Here is a 25573-nt window from a genome sequence, read left to right on the forward strand (position 1 = left end):
GTCATGCTTTAAAGACATCGATTCCATTGTTGCATCAAATCTCTTTTTTCATTCCTTGGTCGTGAACGGGACGCTGAGCGCAATGCTCGTCTCCCGACTCTGCTCGACCTCCATCTTGCGAATCCTCTCCGCCGGACCGAAATACTTATTTTTCCCGCCCACGACATACCAGCCACTCGCGAAAAGAATGACTCCGCCAGAAATCAGTACACTCCAGTTCATGCCCGCGAGAGTCGGATTCGGGGCCGTGGGGAAGAATACGAAAATGAACGCGATGGAAACAAAAATCATCGCAAATCCGTTGATGGCGAAACCGATGGGTCTGGGGTACTGGAGGTATGAAGGAGGTAAGGGTTCGGAGCGGGCGCGGCGCAGCATCATGGTGAAAATCGTGGAGCCGTAGCTTAGCAGGAGACCGACGAGGCTGATGCTGATGATGTTGTTGAAGGCGATGGTGGAACCTGCCGCGATGAAGGAGAGGATGAATGTTATTCCAAAGGTTGTGATGAGGGCGTTTACGGGTACGCCGTTAGTTGGATTGACCTAGTATGGGTGTGATTAGGACTCGGGCTTGTAAACGAGGATGACTTTTGGAGGGTTACCTTTGCGAGCCATTCGGAGCAGGGGAGACCACCGTCTCGGCTGAAGGCCCAGAGTTGTCGGGAGGTCGTTGTGATGCAGTTGATTGTACAGAAGAAGAAGAGGACGATGAGCAAGGCGGTGAAGATGATGGTCGCGGTGCGAGATCGTGTGGCGGCGTAAACCACAGCGATCCAGGGTTGGCCGCCGAGGTTTTCGGCGAGGTCCTCATCGAAGTTGCCGGACACGGACAGTACAGTGATCGTCATGATGAAGCCGATGATGTAGTTGACCAAAGCTGTTGAGATCATCGATTGCGGCAGAGCTTTGGAGGCGTCTTTGACTTCCTCGCCGAGGTGAGCAGCGGAATCGCCTCCGACAAGGGTGACGGTTGGGCCGAGGATTCCAACAAGACATGCGAGTCCAATGCTACCCCAACCAGAATTGTCCTGGAATGTGAAGAAAACTTCCTCCGAGGAAGTGCGCTCGCCCATGATCCACAATGGGAAAAGAATGGCGAAGAAGCCAGCAATATGGAGCATGAACATCACGCCTTCCAGCCATGGCAATAGACGAACGCCGTAGACGTTCACTCCAGTTGAGATGATCATGGCGGCAATCATGAATACGATTGTGAGCCAATTGAAGCCTGATGGGATTTCAAAGCTTCCGTTGACGAAGGCGATCAAAGCAGAAACTTGTTGGGAGATGATAAGCGCATTGCCGGCGACTGATGCTTGCCAACCGATTGCGGTGAACCAGCCTATTCAGATTAGCATGATATTATGAGTGTTGTTATGAAAGAAGGACGTCCTACCGACACCGTAGCTGGCAATACGCTGATACTTGGGCGGCGCAAATTCGCTCACCCAGTGGTACTGACCTGCTGAGGTAGGTGCTCTAAGTTATTGTTAGCCCCTGATCGAATTCCATGTTGAAGGAGAAGAATACGTACATGCTTGCCATCTCCGCTAATGACAGAACGACGCTGAACATGCCGAACATGACCGCGAAGAAAAGCCATATTACTCCTGAGATGTATTGGTCAGCGTGGCTCAGAGACTCTTCTCGAGATGAAAACATACCTCCAGAGCCACCATTTGTCAACGCAGCCAAACTCGTGCTGTTTCATGTCAGGATTACAATTTTAAGTCGGCGATTATTTGAACCTACACAAGGGCATATTCCCAAGTCGCTCTATATGATAAAGCATTAGTCTCAACTTTGTGTTCAGAAAAATGTCTATATGCTTACCCAAGAATACAAGCAAATCCAAAGACGGTCAGTGATGTGAATCGTCGCTAGTAATTATTATAATTAGCAAGATCGTCTCGATAAGACTTAAATCATACCAAACTCACATGAAGCTTGAATGGCAGTGCCATGCGGTGCATATCGCGAACATCATTTGAAGTTGCTGACGTCGGGACATGCCCGTTGGCGCCGTCCATATCGTCAATCCCGATCTCGACGTGTGAAGACATGGCGACCGCGGAGTATCGATGTGACGGCGTGAACGGGCTCCAGAAGTCGGCGAGAGGCTTTTGAAAAAAAGGCATGCGGTTGAAGTTTTGTTTCTCTCATCAGAAGCCTGGCTTGGCTTGCTTGGAATTCTGGGTTGCTGGCTCGCCACTCCGTCGCGTGAACAGTGGGGGAGGCGGTGGTGGTACAGTATGAGATGGTTCATTCGACACTGCGAGGTGCAGTAGTATTGTGACTAGGACCGAGGCAATGCAGTGTGATTGTGATCCCTTGCTTGCTTAGCAGTGCTTAGGTCCTCAGGGAGCGAACCTTATCAGTGCAACATGCGGAGCAGCATTCCGGCTGATGGTAATCCCTTGAGTGATGGTGGGATATCGGGACCTGTCGCAAAGAAGGGATGCCGTGTGTGTCGCATTGTGCCGAATCCGGGTGAGATGAGCTCATGTCGTGCTCAAACATCCTCCGCAATCCTGCTGTGTATACATGCCAACATGCGAAAGGTCGATCATGGAGCCCAACCTGCCAACGACACGGGCGGACTACGCCGCGTAAGCTTGAATGATCTGACCATGGTGCAAGCACGAATCACATCCCGAGCGCACTAGCGAGAGTTTATGCAGCAAGTGTTGGTAAGAATCCCAACGGTCAGCGACAGATGCGGCGTCGATCATTTCTGCGCCCAGCATTTGCGTTGAAATAAGCTTTCTGCCGCCTCTTCCGCTGTCATCTGGAGGGTCACACTAGACTCCAAAAGGTCCAAAAGTGCGAAGGGACCACCAAATCTCGCCAATCCTTTCGTCCCATCTCATCTCACATCAACTTGTTGTTTGTTGGTACTTGTACTCGACGGCCTTTCACAGCTTCCGAATGCCGTGCTTACAGTTTCCTTGTCTGCCATCATCCGGCGGATGTTGATATTCTTACGCACTGTATATCCCTCGGTGATAACGCAAGAGCCTCTCGCGACTATTTGTGCCTACTATTGGATCAATCGTTTGTCGCTTACGGTGCTTGGGCTCCAGCATTTGCTGTTTTGACTTTCACACGATGATTTTCGCCAGGCGGAGCGTTGTCAGCAGTAGCAGCAGCAGCAGCGCTCGTGTGTGGCTATGTTTGGTAGGATGAAGGCCTGGCCTGCTAACTGTTATCATCTTCTCTTGTTTTATACTTGCTGTGCCTCTGCTCGGGCAGTCTTGTGAAGGAAAGATTTCGCTCGCCTCCGCTACCTCTTGAGTCGCGGTCCCCTTTCCCGAATATGTTGTAAAAACGAAGTCCTGAGATAAAGAAGTACTACTTTTATTATGCGACGACATGTCAGATATTAGCCCAGGGATCCGTTTCCAAGACCCTCTTCTGGGCAACAGCTCACCATGGATTTACGTCTGCTCCATGTGGGCGCTGGTCGCCTGCACCATCTTTGTGAGCATTCGCTTATGGGTTCGACGATTACGATATGGCTTGGACGATGCGATCTGTCTGCTGTCTTTTGTATGTGTTTCCGAGTCTCGCGAGAGCGAGATTTACTGATACTGGTGGCTGATTATGTGTCGTCGAAACAGCTTTCCGCCGCGGCGAGTTGTTCCACCATCTTGAGCGCGCTGAGCGGTGGACTCGGCGCACCTACACCGGCGACTGATTATGAGAAGTGCTCTTCTGTAGCTGCGGTGCGTATATTCGGAAGCAATGATAACATGTCATCGACAAGTCACGAAAAATATGTTCGCGACTGACGACAAAGTACACAGCTGATCGTCTCGAGTATCTGCCTCTTACTACTCGCTGATGGCCTATCCAAATGCTCGACCATCCTCCTCGTAGTCAGAATCATCTCCAGCAGAGCGTCACCTCTCCGATTTCACCGTATGGTCTGCTGGATTGCGATTGGCATTACAACAATATGGGTCGCTGTTTCGCTCGGGATTTATGCTGGCGGCTGTACTCGTCAATGCGTTTTGGATCCCGATGATTCTCCCCGTACGGATTGTCAGGCCAAGGTAGCTCTGATTCAGTTGGAAATGTTGTGAACGACATGTCGCTGACGTCCAAGTGCAGGGTGATCGGTTCATAGCAGTCGCAGCGATCGGAAGTCTCATCGAAGCGGTCATTTTCATCTTGGCCACTTTTTTCTTCGGGACTTTACAAATGTCATGGAAGACCAAATCGACGACGCTGATTCTCTTCGCCGTCAGACTGCCGTGAGTGGATAACAAATCCTGATCGCTAAATGTGTCTACAACAGAAAAGAACCAAGCTAACAACCCTCAAACCACAGACTCGTCGCTCTCTCGGTAATCTTCACCACCCAATACTCCAGCTACATCCACGCCGTCGACCACGGCCTCCCCAACGTAACCTCCGGAATCTACTGGCAACTCGCCCTTCTCTCCTGGATCGTCATCTCCCCGTGTCTGCAAACCCTTAAATCCACCATCGAAGCCCTCTACACCTCGGGAGCAGTGATCGATTCCACCCGCTCAGACGCCTCGGATAGTGCATTCCGGCTCCGCCAACTCTCTGCCTCTTCCTCGGGGTTCAGTACTACCCGGAGGAACCAGAGCATCGATGCGCGACTTTTGAATAGCGGCCCACCTTCGTCGTGGAATCGGAGTTACAGCCAGGGCTATGTTGACGATATGAGCATTCTTGAGGATTCTCATCGGTACGAGGCGCCGAACGGATTACTTGGTCCTTCCCGATCGCATTTTACTGGACATCATGGCGGGAGGGAAAGTGCAGGCTGAAAAGAAGGAAAAGAGGGAATATCGGAACCACTTATTCCGAGTGATGAAGCGATTTTCACCTATCCTTTCACCGAGACCCGGGATACTGCGCCCTCGGGCTGAATGTCGCTTGCCTTGATCCGGCGTCCAAACAGCTAGTCCGGTCAATGCCTTGTGAAGCTGTGCTTGCTTTCTACTGTGACTTTCGACCCAATGAACGGAAAGTTCCACGAGCGACGGGAAAGACTAAACACCGCAAAGATGGCAGGAGACCGCACAGCGCTCCATAACAGCTCAACAAAGTTCACAACAAACGAACCGAGTCGATCAAAGCACTCGTTGGTCCACACATGACGAAATTGCCGGTCCGATGGAAAGTGATGAAATAGGATTCTTGAAAGGACGGCGAGAAGGCGTCGCCAGCCGTGCGAAAATAATTCACATGCACGCACCATTTTTGAGATCGCATTCTACAAACGACCAAAAATCTTCGATAAATCCCAAGAATTTTTTTGAGTTTCGCTGGAGGCAATCCTGCATGTGATTTGGAAAACGAGGCGGAACTCAACCCAACGATCACGCTGTCGGGAAATTTTCTTTCTGCTTTGGTGGGGAGAGCTCTCCCTTGGAATACTGGATTAGCACCTGATATAAGGATGTCGGCTGGAACTGGATTTGATGGGGGATGTCCGGCACAAGACCTTGAAGTGCTCGCTGTGCAGGATAGGAGTTGCCGTTGAGAGTTTGACGAGGCTGCGAGACGAATGTGCAGGCGGCTGTTGGATGAACATGGAGCGATCCCCTGGTCGCTCTTTCCGATTTTGATACGCCAAGTTCGGAGAAAAAGACCATCCAGTACCGGGCAATGGCCTGCAGTATGAGGAGCTCTCACGTTCTTGTGGATGTGCCGTAGATAGAGCCTTGTTGTCAATGTTCCAGAAAACCCATTCCTTCAGGAGGGCAACCCTAATCTCCACTTTCGGGCGGCCACTTCCGTCATGTGGATGGGCGATCGCCAGTGGGGAGCGTGAACTGATGGCGCAGGGTCGCCCCAGTATTTGGTTGATATCACTACACCTGTTGAATGAGACCACCAATCTCGAGAAGAAGATATATACCCGAATGACAATATTTTACTCTACTTACTACAAACATCATAATCCGAATTGAATAACATCTAATCACAAGATCCCGCCGTGACCGTCCACGAACTGAACAACTAGCCGCGGCGGGTGGAAGGGTGCACATGACTACTGCATGCATGTAGCCGCCAACGGGTATCCTCCAGTACTACGAAAGAATAGGCGGCGTTGGTAGTCTGAGACTCTGAGAGCGTGGCCACACTTCGCCTCTCGAGGGCCATTGACAGAAACCCTCACAAAAGACGCATACATTTGCGTGGAAGTATCGCCGTGCGGCCGAATAGTAACACAAATCGATTGTCTGCGAGGAAGCGTCACTGGCGTCATGCCTCCAGGATCCCGTCCGATGTCGTCGTTGCGGGTATGGACTGTCCCTTCCCCTTCTCTGTCACATCGAGGAGCCGAATGTCATCCTGCCACACTGTCCTGCTTGAGAGCGAGCCGCATGCATATGAAGATAAGCTGACTGTGAAACTCCTCTTCCTTCTCATAAGACCGGCCAATTCGACGATCCTCCCGCTCACACCCCATCCTCCTCAAGTCCGCGCAGCAGTCGGCGTCGAAGCAACCAACAGACCGCCTGGCCTTCGACGGATGAGGTCACAGTGCCAGCTAACGCATCTGCCACGCCGACGACCTCGCTCCCTCCGACGACCGCATCCGTAAGGAGAGATGCCTACGAAGCGACATATCAACGAAGGAGACGCCCGAGAATGCCAGATTCGCCAGGCTCGCATGACGAACGGGATGCCGGTCCACCTGCAGCTAAGAGACGGAAGACAGACGCCAGCCATGACGAGGCGTGGCCGAAGCCAATCAAATACGGGAAATATGGGCAAGAGGTGCCGGGAAAGCTGCGGTTGAAGATTGTCAGCTGCGATGGTGGTGAGCAGCAGGACCCGCGATATCCAGCATTGTCGCTCGGCTGTGAGAATATCTTACGCCACGATCGGAGCGTGTACAGCTCCAGTCGACCCGGCTGTAATATTGTGTTGCGACACGAAGACTGGACGCCGTTTTGCCTGGAGAAATTGCACATTGTCGCGCCCGAGGACGGATTTCGATATCCCGTCGGACGAGGAATTGTCCATGTCGCTATGAATCTGGACGAATTGCAAAAATACATTGAGCCTGCATTTCTTCCACCGATTTATGCTCAACGGCAAAACAACACCTCTCCATCTTCACCGCCTCCGCCACCACCACCACTCCGACGTCGTGGACGACAGGTCTCTCCAGCAGAGGAAATTTCCCTGTACGAAGCTCTGCGTGATCCGGTTGTGAATGCTGCACATGAGCGACCGATTGAAGAAGATGATTCCAACGATGCATACGCGACGAGTCTCGACGACTTCTTCCGACGAGCACGTCAAATGATCGATAATGAAATCTGTCAACAAGCCCAATCTCCCGATCCGGACCTGGATGAATATGATCTGTTGCCACCATCTGTCACGATTAGCAATGATGACGAACTAGGCCCCGAGGAAACCACCAGCGAAGAAGTGACGAACCTTCGCAATTACCGCGAGCGACTAATACGAATGAACAATCGTCGACATCATCATCCCCAACGCCGGGATGTCCTTTATGAGTATCAGTCGCAACTCCAAGCCCGAGATGACATGATGGCGGATATGCAGCGCTGGTATTCAGTCACATCCGAGCTCCAAGCCACCCAAACTCAGACGCCAGCAATACCCGAACCCTCTTCTTCTGCCCGGACGGATCGGAGTTCCCAGCTGCAGATGGCGCATAACCGTGCCATGGCTGCAAATGCCGCTGCCAATCGCAGCGGTCAACTGTCATCACCACCGCCATCATCATTCAATCCCCGTGACCCTGATTCTTCTTCTACTAGTACTACCATCAACAACACGACCACAGAAATGTCCTCCGAAGAACTCGAGGCCTCCCGACGTCTCCTCCTCGCAGCGAGGGAATCCAATGCTCGAAGTCTACAGCAGTACAACGACTCGCGCCAAGGAGCGCCACCACCTCCTCTCGACAACAACAGCAGTAATCATGAACCTTACAACCCACCCCAACCTCCTCGCACCACCACCAACAACAACACCTCCTCCTCTTCTCCCTTATCATCACCATCATCACCACTACCCTCAAGCGTAACAACCGCCCACTTCACAATCCGGCCCGACAAGCATAAAGTCACGCTGAAGTTCTCCCCGGAAGTCTCCGGGCGATTCATTCTTCTGAAACTCTGGACGGAGAATTCTTTTGCTCCTTCTGGTGGCGCGACGGGTCCTTCGTCTTCGTCGACAGCTGCTACCTCGGTGGATGTCCAGAGTGTTATCGCCAAGGGCTTTGGCGGGATGAGGTTCTTCGCCGCGCAGGAGGTGAGGTGATGATCTGTGATGTTTTGTATGAGACGGAGGGAAGGTGGCGATGGCGGGTCTTGGCTTGTGATTGTGCTTGATGCCGGTACAAGTGACAGACATCAGAACCTGCATAGATCAGATCTGTCGGGAAAACGGGACATCGTGGAGAGCGAGAAGCCCCGGTGGAAGGGCATGAGAGTGATGCACTTTTTGGCATGTGCAAGTGGATTGAGAAGATCTACATGGGATTCGATGGTGACTTGCGCTCTAGTTGGGTTAAGTGAATCCTTGAGAAAGTGTGTCGGCACTTGTAATGGTGATCTGTACCTTTGAAAGTCATTCCACATGTGTCGGGCTCTCACTGTCTTTTTCGCATCACATGTCAAAAGTCCACTGCTTGATATCCCGATACTTCACTCTCTTGCTTTGCCTGCACCACTCACCCTTGATCAAGGAACTCATTATTTCAGCACTTGACCATGTGCCTTTGGGCATGAGAGGGAGAGCAGCATACAAATACCAATCCTTGATGCCCGCCCACCCTGCCTTTCCCTCTCTTCCTCCATTCTCTCTATTAGTCCTCACACTTCATGACCACAGTCCCCAGTCACATCACTATCACGGCTATTGTTCCCATACCTCCCTCTACAAGCAAGCACTACCTCTTCAATAGAAAGGCACCATTGTGCCCACACCTCCCTCACCTCATCGTCATTCACCAGTCACAATGACGACCAACGAAACGGGTGTCCGCGCCGACAGTGTGACCAATTCATCCCTCATCGTCGAAGCCGAAGACAGCAAACCCAAATTCTCCGAAAAGGAGCTGCAACGTGAGCCTTCTCACTCGTACATAAAACTTGACTCAAGCACCAACCCCCCCTCTTGTCATTCTCATCTTCTGACCACGACACAACTATCTTCCAGTCCTGGTCGCAGCCATGCTCTCCCTGAAATCCGGCGCTCCCGAGATCGACATCCACCGCTTCCAAACCAACGGGAAATTCAACACGCTCAAAACGGCGCAGAACACCTGGGGTGTGCTGAAGAGGAAACTCGTCAACACTACCGCCACCATGAACAACACGAATGCTGCCGAGAACAGAGAACAGCCCACCACGCCTTCGTCCGGCAGCACTGCGGCGAGGGAGAGCAAGACAACCCCGAGGAAGACCCCTACCGCAAGTCGCAAGCGCACTTCCGTCGTCGGCAAGAACATCAAGACGGAGGAAGACGGCTCGGCGGAGATTTTCATCGCGGATGACGAGGTCGCTGCGAATGGCTATGCCTATGGCGATGCCGAGGATGAAGGCGAGGAAGAGCAGGCTTCTCCGAAGAAGAAGTCCAAGGTCGTCACTACTCCGCGTAAGACCAAGCCTGCTCCTGCTGCTGCCGGTAATACTCCTAAGAGTGGTGGCAATAAGACGAAGAAGGGCAAGGGGAAGAAGGCTGGTGATGCTGATGAGGTGATTCCTCCGACGGAGAATGGAGATGAGCTCGAGGGTCAAGGTCAAGGCCATGAGGGCGGGGAGGTGGGAGTGAAGGAGGAAGTTTTGGATGATTTTTAATTAAAAGTGCGTCATGCGGCGGAGCACTTGGATCGGTCGGTGTTTTTTCCCTTTGAAGAAGAGAGAGAGAGAGAGAGAATTTGGGGTTCCAATGAAGAATGGATTTTGGGAAGCGAGATTCCCAACGAACGAGAGGTGCTACGACGATAGTAGTCATTATGAGAGAAGAGAAGAAACCAGGAAGAAAATTTGAATCGCTCTCCCATCACCCTTCCGTCCTTTCACTTTTCTTCTTTCTCTCATGCGTATATGTCATCATTTCTCTTGCTTCTTCCTCGCTGCAGCCTTTCGGTTTGTGAGGGATTGAGAAAAAGTTCCCTCCTGGTCCTATCCATCCATGTACGGTCCATTTGATGAGATTTACAATCGTGGATCATAGGAGCATTTATCCTCTTTGTGAGTGATTGGCCTTGGTTGAAGTTTGTTGATGTGTAACTTTTCATGTGAATGAGGTCTTTAATGGTGACAAGCGAGAGGTTGTCGTTCTGTGAGAGAGGAGAGTGTCAAGCGAAGTGAATGTGTGAAGAATGGATGGTACAGCTTTAGTGTGGCCTGAGGCAACAAATCCTGATACATGTCGCGAAGTCACTTTTATCATGAGCCTACTAACTACAATCCTCAATTGATAGTCAACCTTGGAAGCCTTGTAACACAACAACGTCTGTAACAACAACAATTGTGCGATAGCCAAACTCTCCTCCTCTCATTTACTTGGTCTCTTGCGACACATACTCAAGTCATCACTGTAACAATTCGAGACTGTTAGAAGACCATTTTGGCGTTTGCACCCAATCTCGGCCTCGCCCAAGTTCCCAGACGCCTCCTTTCACGGCGTGCGCGCCACCAAGAGGAAAAAAGGCGTGACCTTCGAATCACGGCCAGAACATATTTCAAAATTCCACATATTTCCGGGAGAAAACCATCGTTACGCCTTCTTTAGCAAAAAGCTTGACGAGAAAGCGCCATTCGTGCAATCTCTTCTCACACGACTTCCAAAGTGGGCAAAGAGAGGACCGTTCCCTCCTCGAACACCACCTCGTCATGGCGACCATAATAGCGGCAGCACTGCCACCGCCGCCAACCAATGGCGGCGGTCAACTCCCTACAACATTCGACGCGCCCACCGCCGGCCTCAGCAGCGATGAAATGGCCTTGTATGATCGTCAAATCCGTCTCTGGGGCGCACAAGCTCAGGAAAGGATCCGATCGGCCAACATCTTACTCGTATCCTTGCGCGCTCTAGGGACGGAAGTGGCCAAAAGCTTGACCTTGGCGGGGGTGTGTTCGCTCACAATTGTGGACGATACGCCTGTCATGGAAGAGGACATTGGCGTGGCGCAGTTCTTTCTGAGGGCGGAGGATGTGGGCAAACCGGTGAGTTGATCACAGAAAACATTTACAGTTGTCGATGAAGCAAAGCTAATGTGGACTGACCTTAACAGCGTGCTGAAGCGGCTCTTCCGCGAATTCAAGATCTCAATCCTCGCGTGCTTGTCAAATCAGGCGGTGGTCTCTCCACTCTACTCATGCAAGATCAGAACTACTACGCACCTTTTGACTGCGTCATAGCCTGTGACCACGACAGCGCCACTCTATCCATGATCAACACCGCCGCACGTTTCGCCGCCCGCCCCTTCTACGCCGGTGGCATTCACGGGTTTTACGGGTACATTTTCGCCGATCTCGTCGTACATGAATACATCATCGAGCGCGAGAAATCCAACATGCCCAATACCAATCCGCGCCTTGAAACTCTCACACGCTCCATCCTCAACGTCACCAACCGCAAAGAATCCAGCGGCAAACAAACCGAGATTGTGAAAAAGCAAGAAATCTACTGCCCCCTCATCCTCGCCAACACCGCGCCTCTATCTCCAGACATCCTCTCCTCGCGGCGCAAGCTCAAATCCGTACCAGCCCTCCTCCCCTGCCTCCGTGCCCTCTTCGACTTCCAAACCGCCTTCGGCCGCAGCCCGAACCACACCGGCGCCGACATCGCCACCTTCACCACCCTCGTCAAGCAAAAGTCTTCTGAACTCCAACTACCCGCGGAGACCCTGCAACCCAGCTTCCTGCGGTCCTTCCTGCAGAATCTCTCCGCCGAACTCCCTCCGACCGCGGCTTTCGTCGGCGGGCGCCTCAGCGAGGACGTGATCAACGTGCTCGGCAAACGCGAGCAGCCCATCCAGAATTTCGCCCTCTTCGACGGCGACGCTCTTTCCGGCAGGATCTTCTCCCTCTACACCGCGCCCCCGGAACTGGCGGTCCCGGGGTCCATGGGAATCCTTGACCCGGCGATCGCGGCGGCCGTCGCGGGCGCCTCGCCCGAGGAGCTGGAGAGGATGGCCAAGGGCGAATTTCCGATCCCGAACGCGGCGGCGGCGGTCGCGGGGCAGCAGCAACAGCAGTAAACGTCACAGTGTTTTTCATGCTAAGGAAACGGTAAAGACGGGACAATCTGAGGATGAAACAGGTAAGTTGCGACGGATGCCACGAGGAGCGCCACACCGAGAAGCGCAAGAGGAATATGTAAATGATATTGTGCGAAATCTTTTTCCGAAGCTCCTTCATCTTCTGAAACATCTGATCGATCCATGACGGGAGAGAGTTTGCATTCACTACTGTAAAACCTGACACGCTCTCGAATACACAGACGGTACCGAAACCTCAAGGGATATCCCCATTTGACGTTTCATGTCCTATTCGGCTAGCAGAAGAGGCCTTTCATCTTTTGAAAGATCTCTGTCCATCAGAGAATCAAAAGGATAGATGTCGAGCGTCTCTGGAACTCATCCCAAAAGAGCATGGTGCTTTTCGACTTCAAACAGCCTGGCGACGTTGCGTGCATGTTTCTGCGTGAATGCAACAGCCATGCGATCAGTGTATCCCGTGATGCGTAGAAAAATAAGCTTGATCTTCAGCTACATCTGCATGGTTCCATCATTGCATTCGGTGATCGTTGGCGCTACAACTCGATCTTCAGAAAAGGACGGTAGGCGCGGTCCATGCACGGCTCGTGCGATTTCTTTGTGCTGGTTGCAACCATCATGCAGAAGCTGCAACCGTGAAGGAGAGTGGTGGCGACGGCGGCGGCATGGCAGACTCAAGCCGTTCAAACCACACGACGTCCACATCGAGCCGCGTCGTGGGCCATCACCGCAACGTCGTCCGTCGATCTGACAGATGTCAAGGTGAATGCAGCATGAAACGGCGACATCGATCGCACACTCGTAAATAGACCTGTCCTCACAATGACCTGCGACGCTCAGCCATCGGCCGCTACCATCTTGTTGCTGATGAAGAGGCCGATTTCGAAGCAAGACACTAGGAGTGCATGCAGCTTCTAGTCCTTGTTTTGCGTCTAGATTAGAGGGGAGATGACGCTCAACGGATTGTTTTGCACACCGCGTTGTAAAGTGATGTGGGTGTTGCGACCTCCATGCTCGAGGCACTGTAATGTTGACGCCACACTTGTAAGCTCGAAAACTCTCTTGGGTTGATGCGGATGACAAGTCGTGCACTCCTGCAAGGCGTGTCGTAGAACTTCACCGAGACTCCTGCTGAGCCAACAGGCCTTGCTGCGATGCTTGTGTTATTCCGAGCCACGAATGATGCGGAACCTTATGTAGACTCTAACCCGCCTGACATAGTTGTATATGGGAAAACTATCTGGATACGGAGTTCGAATCTCGTCCAAAGTACATGTACGTGATCCGCCGCATCGTGTCAACTTCTTAGGTCCCTCTCGCACACAAATCGCTACGAGCTGTTTTCGTGAGCACCGTATTCAATGCTTACGACGATATTCATCGCAAACTCAACGACCGACTATGCGAGCTTGCAGTTCGCGATCGTATCACGAAGAGCGCCGCGAACGTCCTTAGTTAGAAGCACGGCGCGACGAGGCGGATTTTGCTGAGAAGGGGCAAGCCGCATAATCCAGCCAAAACCACCGACACAAGCCTTGTGGATTATGCACGGTGGGTGTAGACAATTTTCATTCACAAAAGAATTCCGCTGTCATGATATCTTATGTCATGTATTCATGAAATCCCAACGTTTTCTCAGAATTTGGCGGCGATTGGACCAGGCACTGTGAGGCGCCGTATCTTGACAACGCAACGTCAGCTGGCTTAAGCCACATGCACTCAAATCACACCATACCGCATCGTACCCACCCTGGTCTGGGCGAAGGTGTCCCATAATCACAGCAAGAGAATACCTCCACCGGAGACCAAGAAGTCATGTCGTCTGGATAAGCAAGTACATCGTCTGATCTTTTCCAGTACGATCTCCTGGCTCTGTAGCGGAGCCCATCCGCCACTCGCTTTGCCCTGGACACGCTGAACCTCGCTTCTCCATGGAGCGTGAACTATGCGAATCGATGTGCTACAATGACTCGCATTCGCGGGTGAAGTCTGCCGAGCCTCTGGACGCCATGAACTTTGAGCCTTAATTTGAGAAATGCATTGCCTGATATTGTAATTAAAGGGGGAACAACCTCTGCTGCGCCTTCTGTGACTCCACCTTGATCCTCGAATCCTTGCTAACATGAATACCGTGGCGTATGTACTCCTCAGAGGTACAGCACCGTAATCAAAGTTTGTCGAAGGACAAGAAACATCTCCGTAGCAGCCCTTCAGCCTCTTCCGACTTCCACACCTCTTCCTCAAGTGCCCCTTCCTCGCCTTCGAAGGTTCGACCGATTATACGAGTTTCTAAAGTTCCCTTGCTCTCGTGCGCCTCGATATATTTCCACTGTGAATTCACCTGTGTGCGCTGAACATACACAAGAGTCGTCACCGACAGCATCGAAGTTACTTGCGAGACCTCCACAAACCATCTCCAAACTTCAGATCATCGGGACCGCCGCCATGTCTCCCAGCAACTCCTTATCGTCATTCCGATCTGACAGCGCCCGGCAAGCTCTGCAAAAGATCAAGGGATCTATCCCAGCCATAACGGACAAAATGCCTTCACAGCTGTCCCGAGCGAAAGAAAGAGTGACAGCAGTCAGAGCCTGGAGGAACAATTTGGATCAAAACACGTACCGACGCACTAAACAGGCCTCCGATGCAATGGAGGACGCATACCGAAAGTACAAAGCCGACACCGAGGCTGTAAGGTTAGCACGTCGAGAATTCAACGAAATGAAAGCAGCAATACTACGCCCGGCAACCACGGAGGGATATATCGAGCTTGCGAAATTGGCCCTCTCATGGGGCAGAAAGACTGTGAGGTATCGATGCTATCTTCCATTCCTTGGGCTAACGTACACATCGGGTCTGACCTTTTCTTCTCTGAACAGATCATCTGAAAGCCGCCTCAAATTTCTCAGGACTTACCGCCAGGCTTATGCATTTGAGGATGTCCGAGGTCACATCATGCGAGCGAACGAGTTTTTGGCCAGTGCCACCAGTGCCGTCGAAGAAGCCCAGAAGTGGTACGATAGTGAGTTCCTCTTGCATCAGACTTCCTGCAAATGCCTCGCTGTGGGGTTCTCAGAGCATCGACTGATGGATCCACGCCGCAGTGATTTGGCACGTCCAACTCCGACACCCGGCGAATAGTGGTCCGCATGGGTCTGGCAGGCCCAAACAGCAAGCATTGGGAGCACCGCTGAAAGTGAAGGTCGGCTACGAAAGTGAAGCCTTCCGGCTGCGGCGCACCAACCCGGATGTGTTCCGAGACGTCCACATCGGGAATTAAGATAACGAAGCCCGGCAACTGCGCACAATCGACCGGGAAGTATTCCGACGAAAGGCTGTCGATGTGGGCTTGGCGGCGTGATATGTCAAGTCTCTTTGGGAGACATAGGTCGGGTTACTCGACGAACGGCCAGCAACAGGGCAACTACACTGAAGCAAGCGACAAATCGACATCTTCAACAGCCGTTGCACGTCTCATATCGTCCCGTGACTGAACCAACTCTTGACCGATATCTCGGACAGACGAAGCGGCTTGTGAGTACGAGTCGTACGTACATGAACACACCGGGTCATCCTTGCAGGCATGCCTTTCAGGAGTCTGGTCGAATCGGAGCCAACGGTCCGACGACTCTAAATATTCGCGAAGGTATCATGCACACTTCGGGTCCAATTCAACAGATTTCAGTCAAGTCTGTCTGCGAGGGATATTTTACCGGGATACGTCATCTGTCCTACAGGAAAAGTGTCATCCGCTCGGATCGTGCACGGCTCCCGCATGTGAACAACAATGACAGGCGATGATCGGGATATGGCTTCGGAGTGAAGCTCCGAATTTATGACGCACAAGTATACACTCCATCCACGAGAGCAAACGCGCCATAAGAGAATTCTTCGTCTTGCCGGCGGGTATCCCTGCCGGAACCTTCTCACGAATCACCGACGAATCATCTCCCGGTGAAGCTCCACTTCTTTCTCCGGGCTGTACGTGCCGCCTCCTCGTTCGCGGCCGCATCGACCCGGGTGTCTATCGCAGAGATCCCCACTGCGCACGCAACTGTTCCAACCAAGCCTGTCGTGAAACCACCTCGCTGTCGCGGCCGTGAAGCAACATCGCCTCCGATCCGATCTCCGCCCAAGCTGTACGATCGAAAGGCGGGAGATACAAGAACCCATGGTCGGGACGACAGACGATCGCTGGGAGAGTCCCTCCTCCTTTGAGGACTCCTTTGAGGAGCTTGGCGTGGCAGGGCGTGCAGAATTGGACGTCGGGGCAGATTCTGCAGACGTGGAATTCTTCGGGGAGGGGGTTACGGCTTGCGCCACAGGCCCCGTCGCAGGAGAACGTGCGTTCCCGGCCGAAGACGAGTTCTGGAGGAGAGGTCTTAGACTCTGCGGCGGCGGTGAGGGTGGTTGTGGAGGCGGGATCGTCCTCTGCTGGCTGCGGAGATGTTGATTGAACCGCGTCGGACGGGATCATTTCCTCCTCCTCGTCATCTTCGTCATCGTCGTCTTTGCGATCAGAGTGGGCATCTGTCGTCGAAGGGATCTCGTCGAAAGTTTCGCGAGTAGTACTACTGCTGCTGCCGATCCCGCTATTACCGCTGCGTCTGGAGGAGCTTTCATCTTCCGAAGTCCCATCAGCACCATCACTATAGCCGGGTAGACTCATCAACCGCCACGCATCGACCGCATCGGAATCCTCATCGACAGCAGCCAGGATAACCGCGAGGTTATTATACCGATCAGATAACTCTCCCAGGTCGTGAAGTCCCGGCCAATCATCGAATTGCTCTTCGAGGAGATCTCTGATGATTTCTCGGGATGCGGTTTCATCGCCGAGTTTGAGGTGTAGGCGTGCGAGGTGGAGATTGGGATTTGTGTCCGGACTGCGGCGGCAGGCGGTCAGGAGCGGTGAGGAGTGGGTTGCGATGGTTGTTAGCTGGGTTACTATGGTGGCGAGGTTCGTTTCTAATTCTGATCTCTGGTGGTGCGGTGAGGGTGTTTCGTTGAGTTGCTTGTGCAGGGCGATGGCACGGGTGAGCAAAGCCCGCGTGGCGTGGGAAACGGCCGTGAGCGCCGCGGTGGTCCAATCTTCCTTGTCATCTGGGCGGAGGATCCTTTGCACGAGTGTGTTTAATCCGCGGTCTTGCTCCGAGATGCTGGGCGAGCAATAGAGGAATATGTAGGCACGGTGGAAAGAGAGCATGTCTGCGAATCTCCTACTATCCTCATCGCCGTCATCGTTAATGAAACCCTCGATGGCATCGTCGTAAAGGGCGCCGATGACCTCGTGCGCGTTTGTGCGAGCGACAGCGAGTAACAGGTAGGAATGAAATTTGGTCATGGGTGCGAGAATTCGGAACCAGTCGAGTCCAGCTTCCTGGGCACCGTCATCGGTCTGGTCAAGCTTCCATTGCTTGACGTGGTCGACAATGAGCGCGTACTTCTCGGCTTCAGTCCAGGTCTTGAAAAGCTCCAGGACGGCACTGCTACATTGAGATCTTTGAAACCTCTCATGTTTCGCGATGTACTGTAGAAATCCGAGGAAACATTCGGCCGCCTCATCGAATTGTTTTAATGATCGATGGTGCTGGCCTTGAATGAACAATACCTCGCTCCAGTATGACCTTGTGAACGCCTCATCGCTATCTTCGGATAACTCGTTTGAAGCCATCATGGTGTGAATACACTCCAAGGCATCGGCATACTCATCAGCGTCCTGGTGGATGCGTGCCCGAAGTAAGAGCAAAGGCCAGTGTCTGTCAGCTCCCGGGTCCGACTTGGCGGTCGAGCAGACTGCCGCAGCCTCCTCGTCAAAGTCATACTTCCACAACGCGAGAGCCGTTCGCGCGTTGAGCTGCACACTGTCTATGGGGACGGATAGTGCTTCTTGAGCGAATGTCAGAAAGTCCTCCAGCTCTGCCCTGGAAGGCCTGGCCCATGGCCCGCAGTCTTTGCTCTCGCCCTCCCAGTGGATCTGGACCGACATTAGCAAAACCACATCTCTTTGTCTGACTTCTCTGATGATGGAGTTACCTTGACCCAGATCCCATAGCTGCAGTCCAATAACCGTACGTCCAGGTCGACAGATTGCAGCCATCTAGCCGCATCCCTCTTGGCAACTTGTGCGAGGATTCGGGCCTCATTTCCAGGTCGTTCCATCATCGCCGTGATCCCCTTCGATCGTTCCGAAGCCGTTGTATAGGCTGCCTTGACGTGTGGATTCTTTAATAGCATCACCAGCTTTTTCAATTTCGCGTCATCGTCCTCACACAGCCATCGGGTAAGCATCCCGTTGGCATAACTCCAGCCCCACAAAGCATCGATGGCCTCCTCATCCCAGAGGATGGCGCATATTAGTTCACCGAGGTCTAGTAATTCCTGCTCGCTCAATTCGTCGGCGTCCATGGCGAGGAGGTGTTCGTCAAGGTTACCACGAGCGTAACGCCGGAGTGGCTTGAAGTCGGCATCGGTGGTTTTCCTGCTGAGGACCTCGAGGCATGTTTGAAAGATATGGGATTCGATGCGAGCTGGAGTCTCGAGATAGATGATGTCTGGGTGTTCAGTGCTGACGTTGCTATATTCTGATGTTGCGGCGCGGAGATGGTCTGCCGAAAAGGCAGCACTGACCCAGTCGTCTTCGTCCAGCTCGAGGAAAGGCTTGAGTTTGTTGTGGATATGTGGATTCAACAAGCAGGGCTCGCCGGTATGCCACAATACAACATTGGTAAGGAACTCTCGACTGAGGTCGTTACTATGGTAGATCCATGGCAACAGGATATCCAGCTGCCTGATGTCCGCTGGCGATAGTGTCTCGTGTAGGTCCCGTAGCACACGGACGCAGGATTCGTGGCTATCCTCTCCCGTGCGGTGAATGGGATACTCAAATGTCGACGGATCCTGAGCTTCATTCGATTCGCCAGGTGTCGGGATTTGAGTCATGATGGGTTCCACCATGATCTCGGATGCGAGGACGACGGCAGGAATGATCAATCGAAGCGTGCATGGAGACAGCGTCGAAAGCGAGCAAATGTCATTACAGCAGTGGAATCATCGACAGGAGTTGTGATGATCCTCCCTTGCCCTAGCATTGAACCGGTTCTATCGTTCAGCTGAGATGCTGTATAGTGGAAGTCGCCGTAATGTAATTGATCAGAGGGGCTAAGGTCTTCTGCTTGAGGCGTCCCTCACTGTAAGCCCTGGAGGCCTGATTATTACCGATTACCGATGATTCATCCCAATGTCAGCATTTTGGCTCCGAAGTGACCGACCATCATGAATCTAACAATGCTGTCCTGCCCTCTACGATGCGTCAAATACGAGTTTTCCAAATCAATGGAGACGAGGGTGGCGAAATTCATCGTTCGGCTTAGTCCTTGCTCTTGTTCATAGACAAAAACACGTCCAGCTGCAATGACCTGTATGTCGTGAATCGAGGATGTCGCCGGCGATGATTAAGTCACGTGACCGTTTGACACGCGCCCCGAGGGGATGATTAATTACCTGGTATGCGCGTTTCCTCTGGTGGGGCAACGCGAAAAGTCTCACACCCCCCGCCAAACTCTCACCCACCCAGTCGATTGATGGCCTATGACTCGCTGTTCCCGGACCAGCAAGCAGGACTCCTGGCTGCACCATAATGCGAGGCTCAACAACAAGTATCATGTCTGTAGTCTAGAAGAAGTGGATAAAAACCTCAAATTCATGTCACCCATGTATACACTCCGTCCACGAGGGCAATACGCTGAAATTCCTCGTCTTCGTACCTTTCCCGTTTATATCTTCGCCAAAACTTCACAATCGCCACAGACGTCACGTAGACCTGCAACATCTTTGCGAGCAGCTTCCGTAGCCGATCCCGTCGCGCATCGATCTGATCTTGTCGCAAAGCCCATCTGGTGCGCAACTGCTCCAACCAAGCCACTTGGGAGACGACTTTACCGCCGTAGAGCATGTTGCCCGGGCCGAGGGCGGCCCAAGCTGGGCGATCAAAGGGCGGCACGTGGACGAATTCGTGATGGGGGTTGCATGTCGTGGGTGGCAGCTGCCGCGCGAGCAGTTTCACATGACAGGGCGCGCAGAGCTGCGTTACGGCGCAATGCTTGCATGCATAAAAGTCTTCCATAACGGCCCAGACGACGCCGCAACCATCGCAACTAAAATTCGGTTCACTGCCGAAGACTAAATCTGACGAGGTTTCGGAGTCTGTGCTCGTGGTTGGATCTGGTACGCTTTCGTCTGGATTCACAGTGACGTTTGCCGCTGCGGATGTTCCCATGCTCGCGGCAGCATCACTGTTTGTAGGCTGCGACCCTGCCATTACCTGGGCATCTAGCAAGTCCGCCTTCGTGCCTTCGGCTTCGTCTTCTGTCGAGATCTTCTCCAGGGTCGAAGTGCTTGATGCACTGGTAGTTGGCTCTTTGAAGTTTGGCAAGTTCGTCAGCTGCCAGGCAGCAATCGTGTCCTGGTCCTCGTCAGTTGCCCCCAGAATTACGGCAACCTTTCCCAGGCGGTCTGAGATGGCCCAAAGCTCCTCTGGTTCCGGCCAGTGGTCAAATTGCTTATGCAGGAGGTCTTTGATGATCCGCCGGAACTCGACTTCATGGCCAACCTTTAGCTCCAGTCGGGCCAAGGCGAGCCGAGGATCCCGGTATGGGGTACGTCGACAGGCTTTTAGCATGTCCGAGTGAAAGGTCGCGATGTGGCGCAATTGCTTGAGCACTTCCTTGCGTCCTTTCTCCACATTCTGCTGATGCTCCTCCGATGCTGTCTCAACTTGTCTCTGCAGAACAATGCCGCGATTGAGCAAAGTCCGAGTGACGTGCGTAACAGCGATGAGCTTCGGAGAGTACCTATCGTAATCACCGTCCTGCGCGCTAAGAATCATTTCCATAAGCATCTTCAGTCCGCTTTTCTGCTCTTGGTCGCTTGTAGAGCAGTAGAGAAGTATGCATGCGCGGTAGAAGCACAGCGTCTCTGCCAATATCTTGTTATCGCCCTCACTCTTATTCTTTGTGAGACGCTCGTTAGTGTTCTTATAAAGAGCACTGATGACCTCGTGTGTGTTTGTACGAGCAATCGCAAGCAAAACATAGGGATGGAAATTGGGCATAGACAAAGCCATGCGGAACCAGTAAAGACTGCTTTCCTTGGAATTATCAAACCTGTCGGTTTTCCACTGCTTGATGTGATCAACGATAAGAAGGTAATTCTCAGACTCAGTCCATGTCTGGAGAAGCTGCACGAGGGCATTTCTACACACAGACATCTGTTCGTTATCATCCCCTCCATGCTGCAGAAGTTTGAGGTAACAGCGGGCTGCTTCGTCGACTTGACTCAAAGACTGATGGCATTGTCCTTTAAGAAGCAACAATCTATTCCAGTAAACCTTTGTAAACTCGGCGTTAGCTGTTTTGGATAGTTCGTTTGTATCCATCATAGTGCGTATGCATTCCAGTGCATTAGTGTACTCCTTGGCCCCAACGTGGATAACGGCTCGTAGTAGGAGCAAGGGCCAATGTCTGTCGGCCCCGGATTCTAATTGAGAAATTGAGCAGACATCCACAGCTTCCTTAATATACCCATTCGCCCAAAGGGCGACAGCTTTGCGTGTTTCAAGCTGCAATTTGTCTACAGAGACAGCGGAGGCGTCTTGAGCGAATTCCATAAATTTCTCCACTTCCTCGATGGAAGTGGTTGCCCATAGATAGGAATCTTTGCTATTCTTGTCCAATTGGATCTATCCCCACATCAGCAAAACACATATATTTGTGCAACTCCCGCGATAACCCACCTTGGCCCAGATATCATAGCTGCATAGCAAATACCGCATGTCTAGATCGACAGCACGAAGCCACCGAGACGCGAGTCTCTTAGCAACTTGACGGAGGATTTGGGACTCGTTCTCGATACCCGACATCATCGCCAAGATTCCCTGCGATCGCTCCGAGTCCGACGAGTAAGCGGCCTTAACGTGCGGATGCTTCAAGAGCTCGACCAGCTTTTTTAGGATGTTGTTGTTATAGTCGCCCAGCCACCAGGAACGTAGATCATACGCGTAGTCCCAGGACCACCATGCATCAATGGCTTCGTCGTCCCAGAGGATGGCAGAAAACAATTCACCGAGACGAAGTAGTTCTGTTTTGCCGATTTCATAAGGCTTTAAAGCCAAAAGATGTTCGTCAAGCCTGTAAGAAGCATAGCCACGAAGTGGCTCGAAGTCAGTGTCGGTCGTGTTATCAGCAAGAGCCTCAAGGCAGGTCTGCAGGATACTAGCTTCGATGTGATATTCGCTATCGAGTTGAATCCTTTCTAACGATCCAGAGCTTTTCTCGCGGAAGAAATCGTCGAATTGAAAGCGCTTGTACAAGTCATCGGTGCAATACGCTTTGACGAAGTGCTGCACCAGGTCGACTTCACACTTTTGAACTCGAGCAATTCGCAAGGCCACATCGGTCGCTTGGATCGATTTGATGCTGATGTTGCTGACGTCCGATGTCGCAACACGGACATGGTCCTCGCCAAATGCTGCACTGACCATGTTGCGTTCATCCAGCTTGAGAAGTGCTTTGAACTTCGTCCGAATGTGGGTCTCTAACCAGCAGACCTGGCCGGTTTTCCATTGCACGACGGTTCGAAGCAGTTTCTGACTGAGGTCTCCACCGTAGTAGATCCATGGCAGCAATATGTTTAGCTCTTTGATATCTTCCGGCGATAGCGTATCGTACAAGCCCAGCAATACGCGGTCGAAGCTTTCCTGATCGCTTTCACCCGCGCGACCAATAAGCTTTTCGAGAGTCGAGGGATTCTGCGCTTCACTTACTTCATCTAGTTTGTGGACAAGCTTCGCGAAATCGCCGCGCGTTCCACGGACGAATTCTGTGGCAATGTCTCGTTCGGGATCGTTCAGAATGCCTCGAAAATCTCCATTCTCCTCGCATAGCTTGTTTATGCGATGCTTTGTATAAAGAAGAAGATCATCATTGTTTTTCGGGGATGGTGCACGCTCGTCGTCATCCCAACTAAGATCGGACACGCCGAGTGAGAAGATAGGGCACTTGTCTGAAAGACCTATCAAATCCTCATGGCGACCGGAGAGAAAGAGATTCATGGAGATATTGCCTGACACGATGGTCCGATTGATCAGGTCTTTCATCATTGTACCCTCTTTGTCGCCAGGGTAGCCATCGATCACTAGGAAATAATGATCCTTGAGGGAATCTGCCAGACCGACGACTAATGTCTCCCAGATCTTCGAAGCACTGCTAAAGAAGCCTGCATCAGGGCACTTTGAGGCCGCTTGAGCGGCGTAGGCTTCATTGCTCCGTGCAAGCTGGTACACCAGGGCGCTGATGCAATCATCTGCGCTGGCGCCCTTCTCGTAAAAGTAATAGGCCACAAAAACGTGCTCGTTGGCTGCGCGATTGGCATAGTCCGTCAAATAGTCGAGTACATGGCTACAAAGGTAAGTCTTGCCAGAACCTTCGTTGCCTTCGAGCATGATGAGTTTGTGCTCATTCTTCAGCTTTGCCCAGAGCTTGAACTCATCTGACGCGAGCATCCATTTACCAGTTCCTGCCAGCTTGCGGACAGCCTTGTGCTGTCCTTCCCACTTCCGGTCCGACTCTCGAAGGTGGAGTGCGTCTGCGATTTTTCTGACGTTCTCCTCACTGTCCTTGTTTGCTTTGAGCTGCCCGACGAGCATGCCCGTCGTCTCGGTAGTCTTAGCCACGTGATCGATGCTGTCCTTAATGTCTTTGATAGCTTCGAAATGTCTGCGGCATTCCTCCTCGTGGCGCTGCCTTTCGACGTCGGTCGCCTGGATCCACCGAGCGAGACCCTTGACGTCACCAAGGATCTCATCCGCCGTTTCGCCGGTGAGGTCGAAAGACACACGCGTCAGCTTTTCGAGGTTGCTCTTGACGTCGTCGTCATCGCTGAAGAGCACAACGGCACAGAACAACTTCGCTTTGGTGCGCTTACTGCGAGCATGATTGCGGCAGTGAGCCTGTACCGTCAGGAATATGCTTAATCCTTTGTAGGCCGATCTCCGCAAATGAGGAGGCAGACGCGCCTCTCCTTCGGCCCGGGCTCGTTCCAGATGATGTACTATACGTGCAAGAAATGTCGCGCAATGCTCCAGCAGCGTTATGTAGCCGTCAATCACTTTACTGTACTCTTTGCCGGCATTGACGACGAAGCTGATAGCATTGTAACAATGGTCTGCTGGGCCAAACGCAATGCTGGCGGCGGACGCAAGTACGCCACCGAGCTTCTGCAGGAGCCCGCCCGTTTTGAGGAGGATTTCCTTTGCGTACGATTTGTTCGCCGATCGGCTGGCCTCAACATCGCGCAGCACTTGTGCCACCAGGGCTTCATGTGACTGTTGTCGTCGCTCTTCGCCCTCGGGCGAGAGGGTGGGGTCGTCGGTTATAGCTGCATACTGCACGAGCATGTCCGCCCAAACATCATCGAGGTCGCGCTCCGTGTCGAATTCCAATTCTGGGTCTCGGACGGGCTTCACCATGGTGCCGATTGTGATGACGGTGGAAGCAGATGGCGGTGGGAGCAGTCTGCTTGCCTGCGTTGGAATTCTGATCGCGCTCGAGCGTGCACTACAACAGCGACGGCGAGCAAGCACCATTATATCCTACATTCTCGGGCCCCGTATTGACTCTGACCATTGCGTATCGACGGCTCCTTCTCAGCTGCATGCAGCGTAGATCGTTGCAATTGGCGAATTGCAATTCTCAGGACCCCTCGACGCGGAAAGAATAAAGTTCGTGGCATCCCACCACGAGGTGCAGTTTGGCCCAAAACAGCATTCCTGCTCCGACGCAATGATACTGCACAACGCATTGGCTGCAAAATTCGCCTCGTGATTGCAAGCGGACCGGTGAGGAGCACGAGATGGTGGGCGTGTGTGGCCTCCCATGTGCCTCCCGAAAAGGGTCAGTGAGCCGAAATGGGAAATCATGATCTTCGTAGAGGACCTATCCTATGCATGCTTCGGTTGACAAGGACAAACGCCACTCATGTGAACCGCTATCATCCCGTGTAGGGAAGAAAGTAAGATAAGCGTGACGTTTCGCGCGCCGGAAGCTTCGAAAATCTCTCACTGCAAGGTCTGTCGTACTCTCCATGGAACAGATATGTTCCTAAATATCCTGCTTGCTGGCTGCAAGATCTCGTGGAGTCTACTTGACGGAGATGATATGTCCGACGCCAGTTTTGGAGACCTCTGCAAAGTCCCAGCATCGCTGAAGCTCAGGTACAGTACAGGTGTAGGCCAAATCGGACGGCGCACTCCAACGC

At 52.5% G+C, this 25573-nt stretch overlaps 8 protein-coding genes across 8 annotated transcripts; 5 read left to right on the forward strand and 3 right to left on the reverse strand.

The window, feature by feature from the left end:
* Window positions 1-48: 48 nt before the first annotated feature.
* K489DRAFT_410235 (amino acid transporter) lies at window positions 49-2063 on the reverse strand (the record flags this gene model as incomplete). The annotated part of the gene is made up of 8 exons (XM_033607684.1): window positions 49-543; window positions 603-1342; window positions 1397-1479; window positions 1535-1610; window positions 1665-1702; window positions 1753-1776; window positions 1834-1880; window positions 1941-2063. 8 exons carry the CDS (start codon window positions 2061-2063, stop codon window positions 49-51), a joined length of 1626 nt encoding a protein of 541 aa, XP_033460216.1.
* A 1309-nt stretch (window positions 2064-3372) lies between these two features.
* Window positions 3373-4802, forward strand: K489DRAFT_370750 (uncharacterized protein; the record flags this gene model as incomplete). Its single annotated transcript, XM_033603170.1, has 5 exons — window positions 3373-3549; window positions 3621-3725; window positions 3807-4055; window positions 4114-4256; window positions 4334-4802. The coding sequence occupies 5 exons, from the start codon at window positions 3373-3375 to the stop codon at window positions 4800-4802; spliced, it is 1143 nt and encodes a 380-aa protein (XP_033460217.1).
* Window positions 4803-6420: 1618 nt separating this feature from the next.
* On the forward strand, window positions 6421-7029 carry K489DRAFT_297464 (uncharacterized protein; the record flags this gene model as incomplete). Its single annotated transcript, XM_033600332.1, has 1 exon — window positions 6421-7029. A coding segment is annotated over one exon (609 nt), but the record flags the coding sequence as incomplete, so codon positions are not given.
* Window positions 7030-8799: 1770 nt separating this feature from the next.
* K489DRAFT_226703 (uncharacterized protein) lies at window positions 8800-9950 on the forward strand. The gene is made up of 2 exons (XM_033599775.1): window positions 8800-9095; window positions 9190-9950. The coding sequence occupies exons 1-2, from the start codon at window positions 8990-8992 to the stop codon at window positions 9828-9830; spliced, it is 747 nt and encodes a 248-aa protein (XP_033460219.1). The 5' UTR covers window positions 8800-8989; the 3' UTR covers window positions 9831-9950.
* A 507-nt stretch (window positions 9951-10457) lies between these two features.
* K489DRAFT_431760 (uncharacterized protein) lies at window positions 10458-12721 on the forward strand. Its single transcript, XM_033608456.1, has 2 exons — window positions 10458-11204; window positions 11273-12721. Exons 1-2 carry the CDS (start codon window positions 10872-10874, stop codon window positions 12239-12241), a joined length of 1302 nt encoding a protein of 433 aa, XP_033460220.1. The 5' UTR covers window positions 10458-10871; the 3' UTR covers window positions 12242-12721.
* A 1983-nt stretch (window positions 12722-14704) lies between these two features.
* On the forward strand, window positions 14705-15539 carry K489DRAFT_410240 (uncharacterized protein; the record flags this gene model as incomplete). Its single annotated transcript, XM_033607685.1, has 3 exons — window positions 14705-15069; window positions 15139-15281; window positions 15364-15539. The coding sequence occupies 3 exons, from the start codon at window positions 14705-14707 to the stop codon at window positions 15537-15539; spliced, it is 684 nt and encodes a 227-aa protein (XP_033460221.1).
* Window positions 15540-16283: 744 nt separating this feature from the next.
* On the reverse strand, window positions 16284-19201 carry K489DRAFT_370754 (uncharacterized protein; the record flags this gene model as incomplete). The annotated part of the gene is made up of 2 exons (XM_033603171.1): window positions 16284-18314; window positions 18335-19201. 2 exons carry the CDS (start codon window positions 19199-19201, stop codon window positions 16284-16286), a joined length of 2898 nt encoding a protein of 965 aa, XP_033460222.1.
* Window positions 19202-19961: 760 nt separating this feature from the next.
* Window positions 19962-24785, reverse strand: K489DRAFT_370755 (uncharacterized protein; the record flags this gene model as incomplete). The annotated part of the gene is made up of 2 exons (XM_033603172.1): window positions 19962-21998; window positions 22053-24785. The coding sequence occupies 2 exons, from the start codon at window positions 24783-24785 to the stop codon at window positions 19962-19964; spliced, it is 4770 nt and encodes a 1589-aa protein (XP_033460223.1).
* Between the last annotated feature and the right edge of the window lie 788 nt (window positions 24786-25573).

The sequence above is a fragment of the Dissoconium aciculare genome (genome assembly GCF_010015565.1).
Source record: "Dissoconium aciculare CBS 342.82 unplaced genomic scaffold K489scaffold_6, whole genome shotgun sequence".
Taxonomy (NCBI): domain Eukaryota; kingdom Fungi; phylum Ascomycota; class Dothideomycetes; order Mycosphaerellales; family Dissoconiaceae; genus Dissoconium; species Dissoconium aciculare.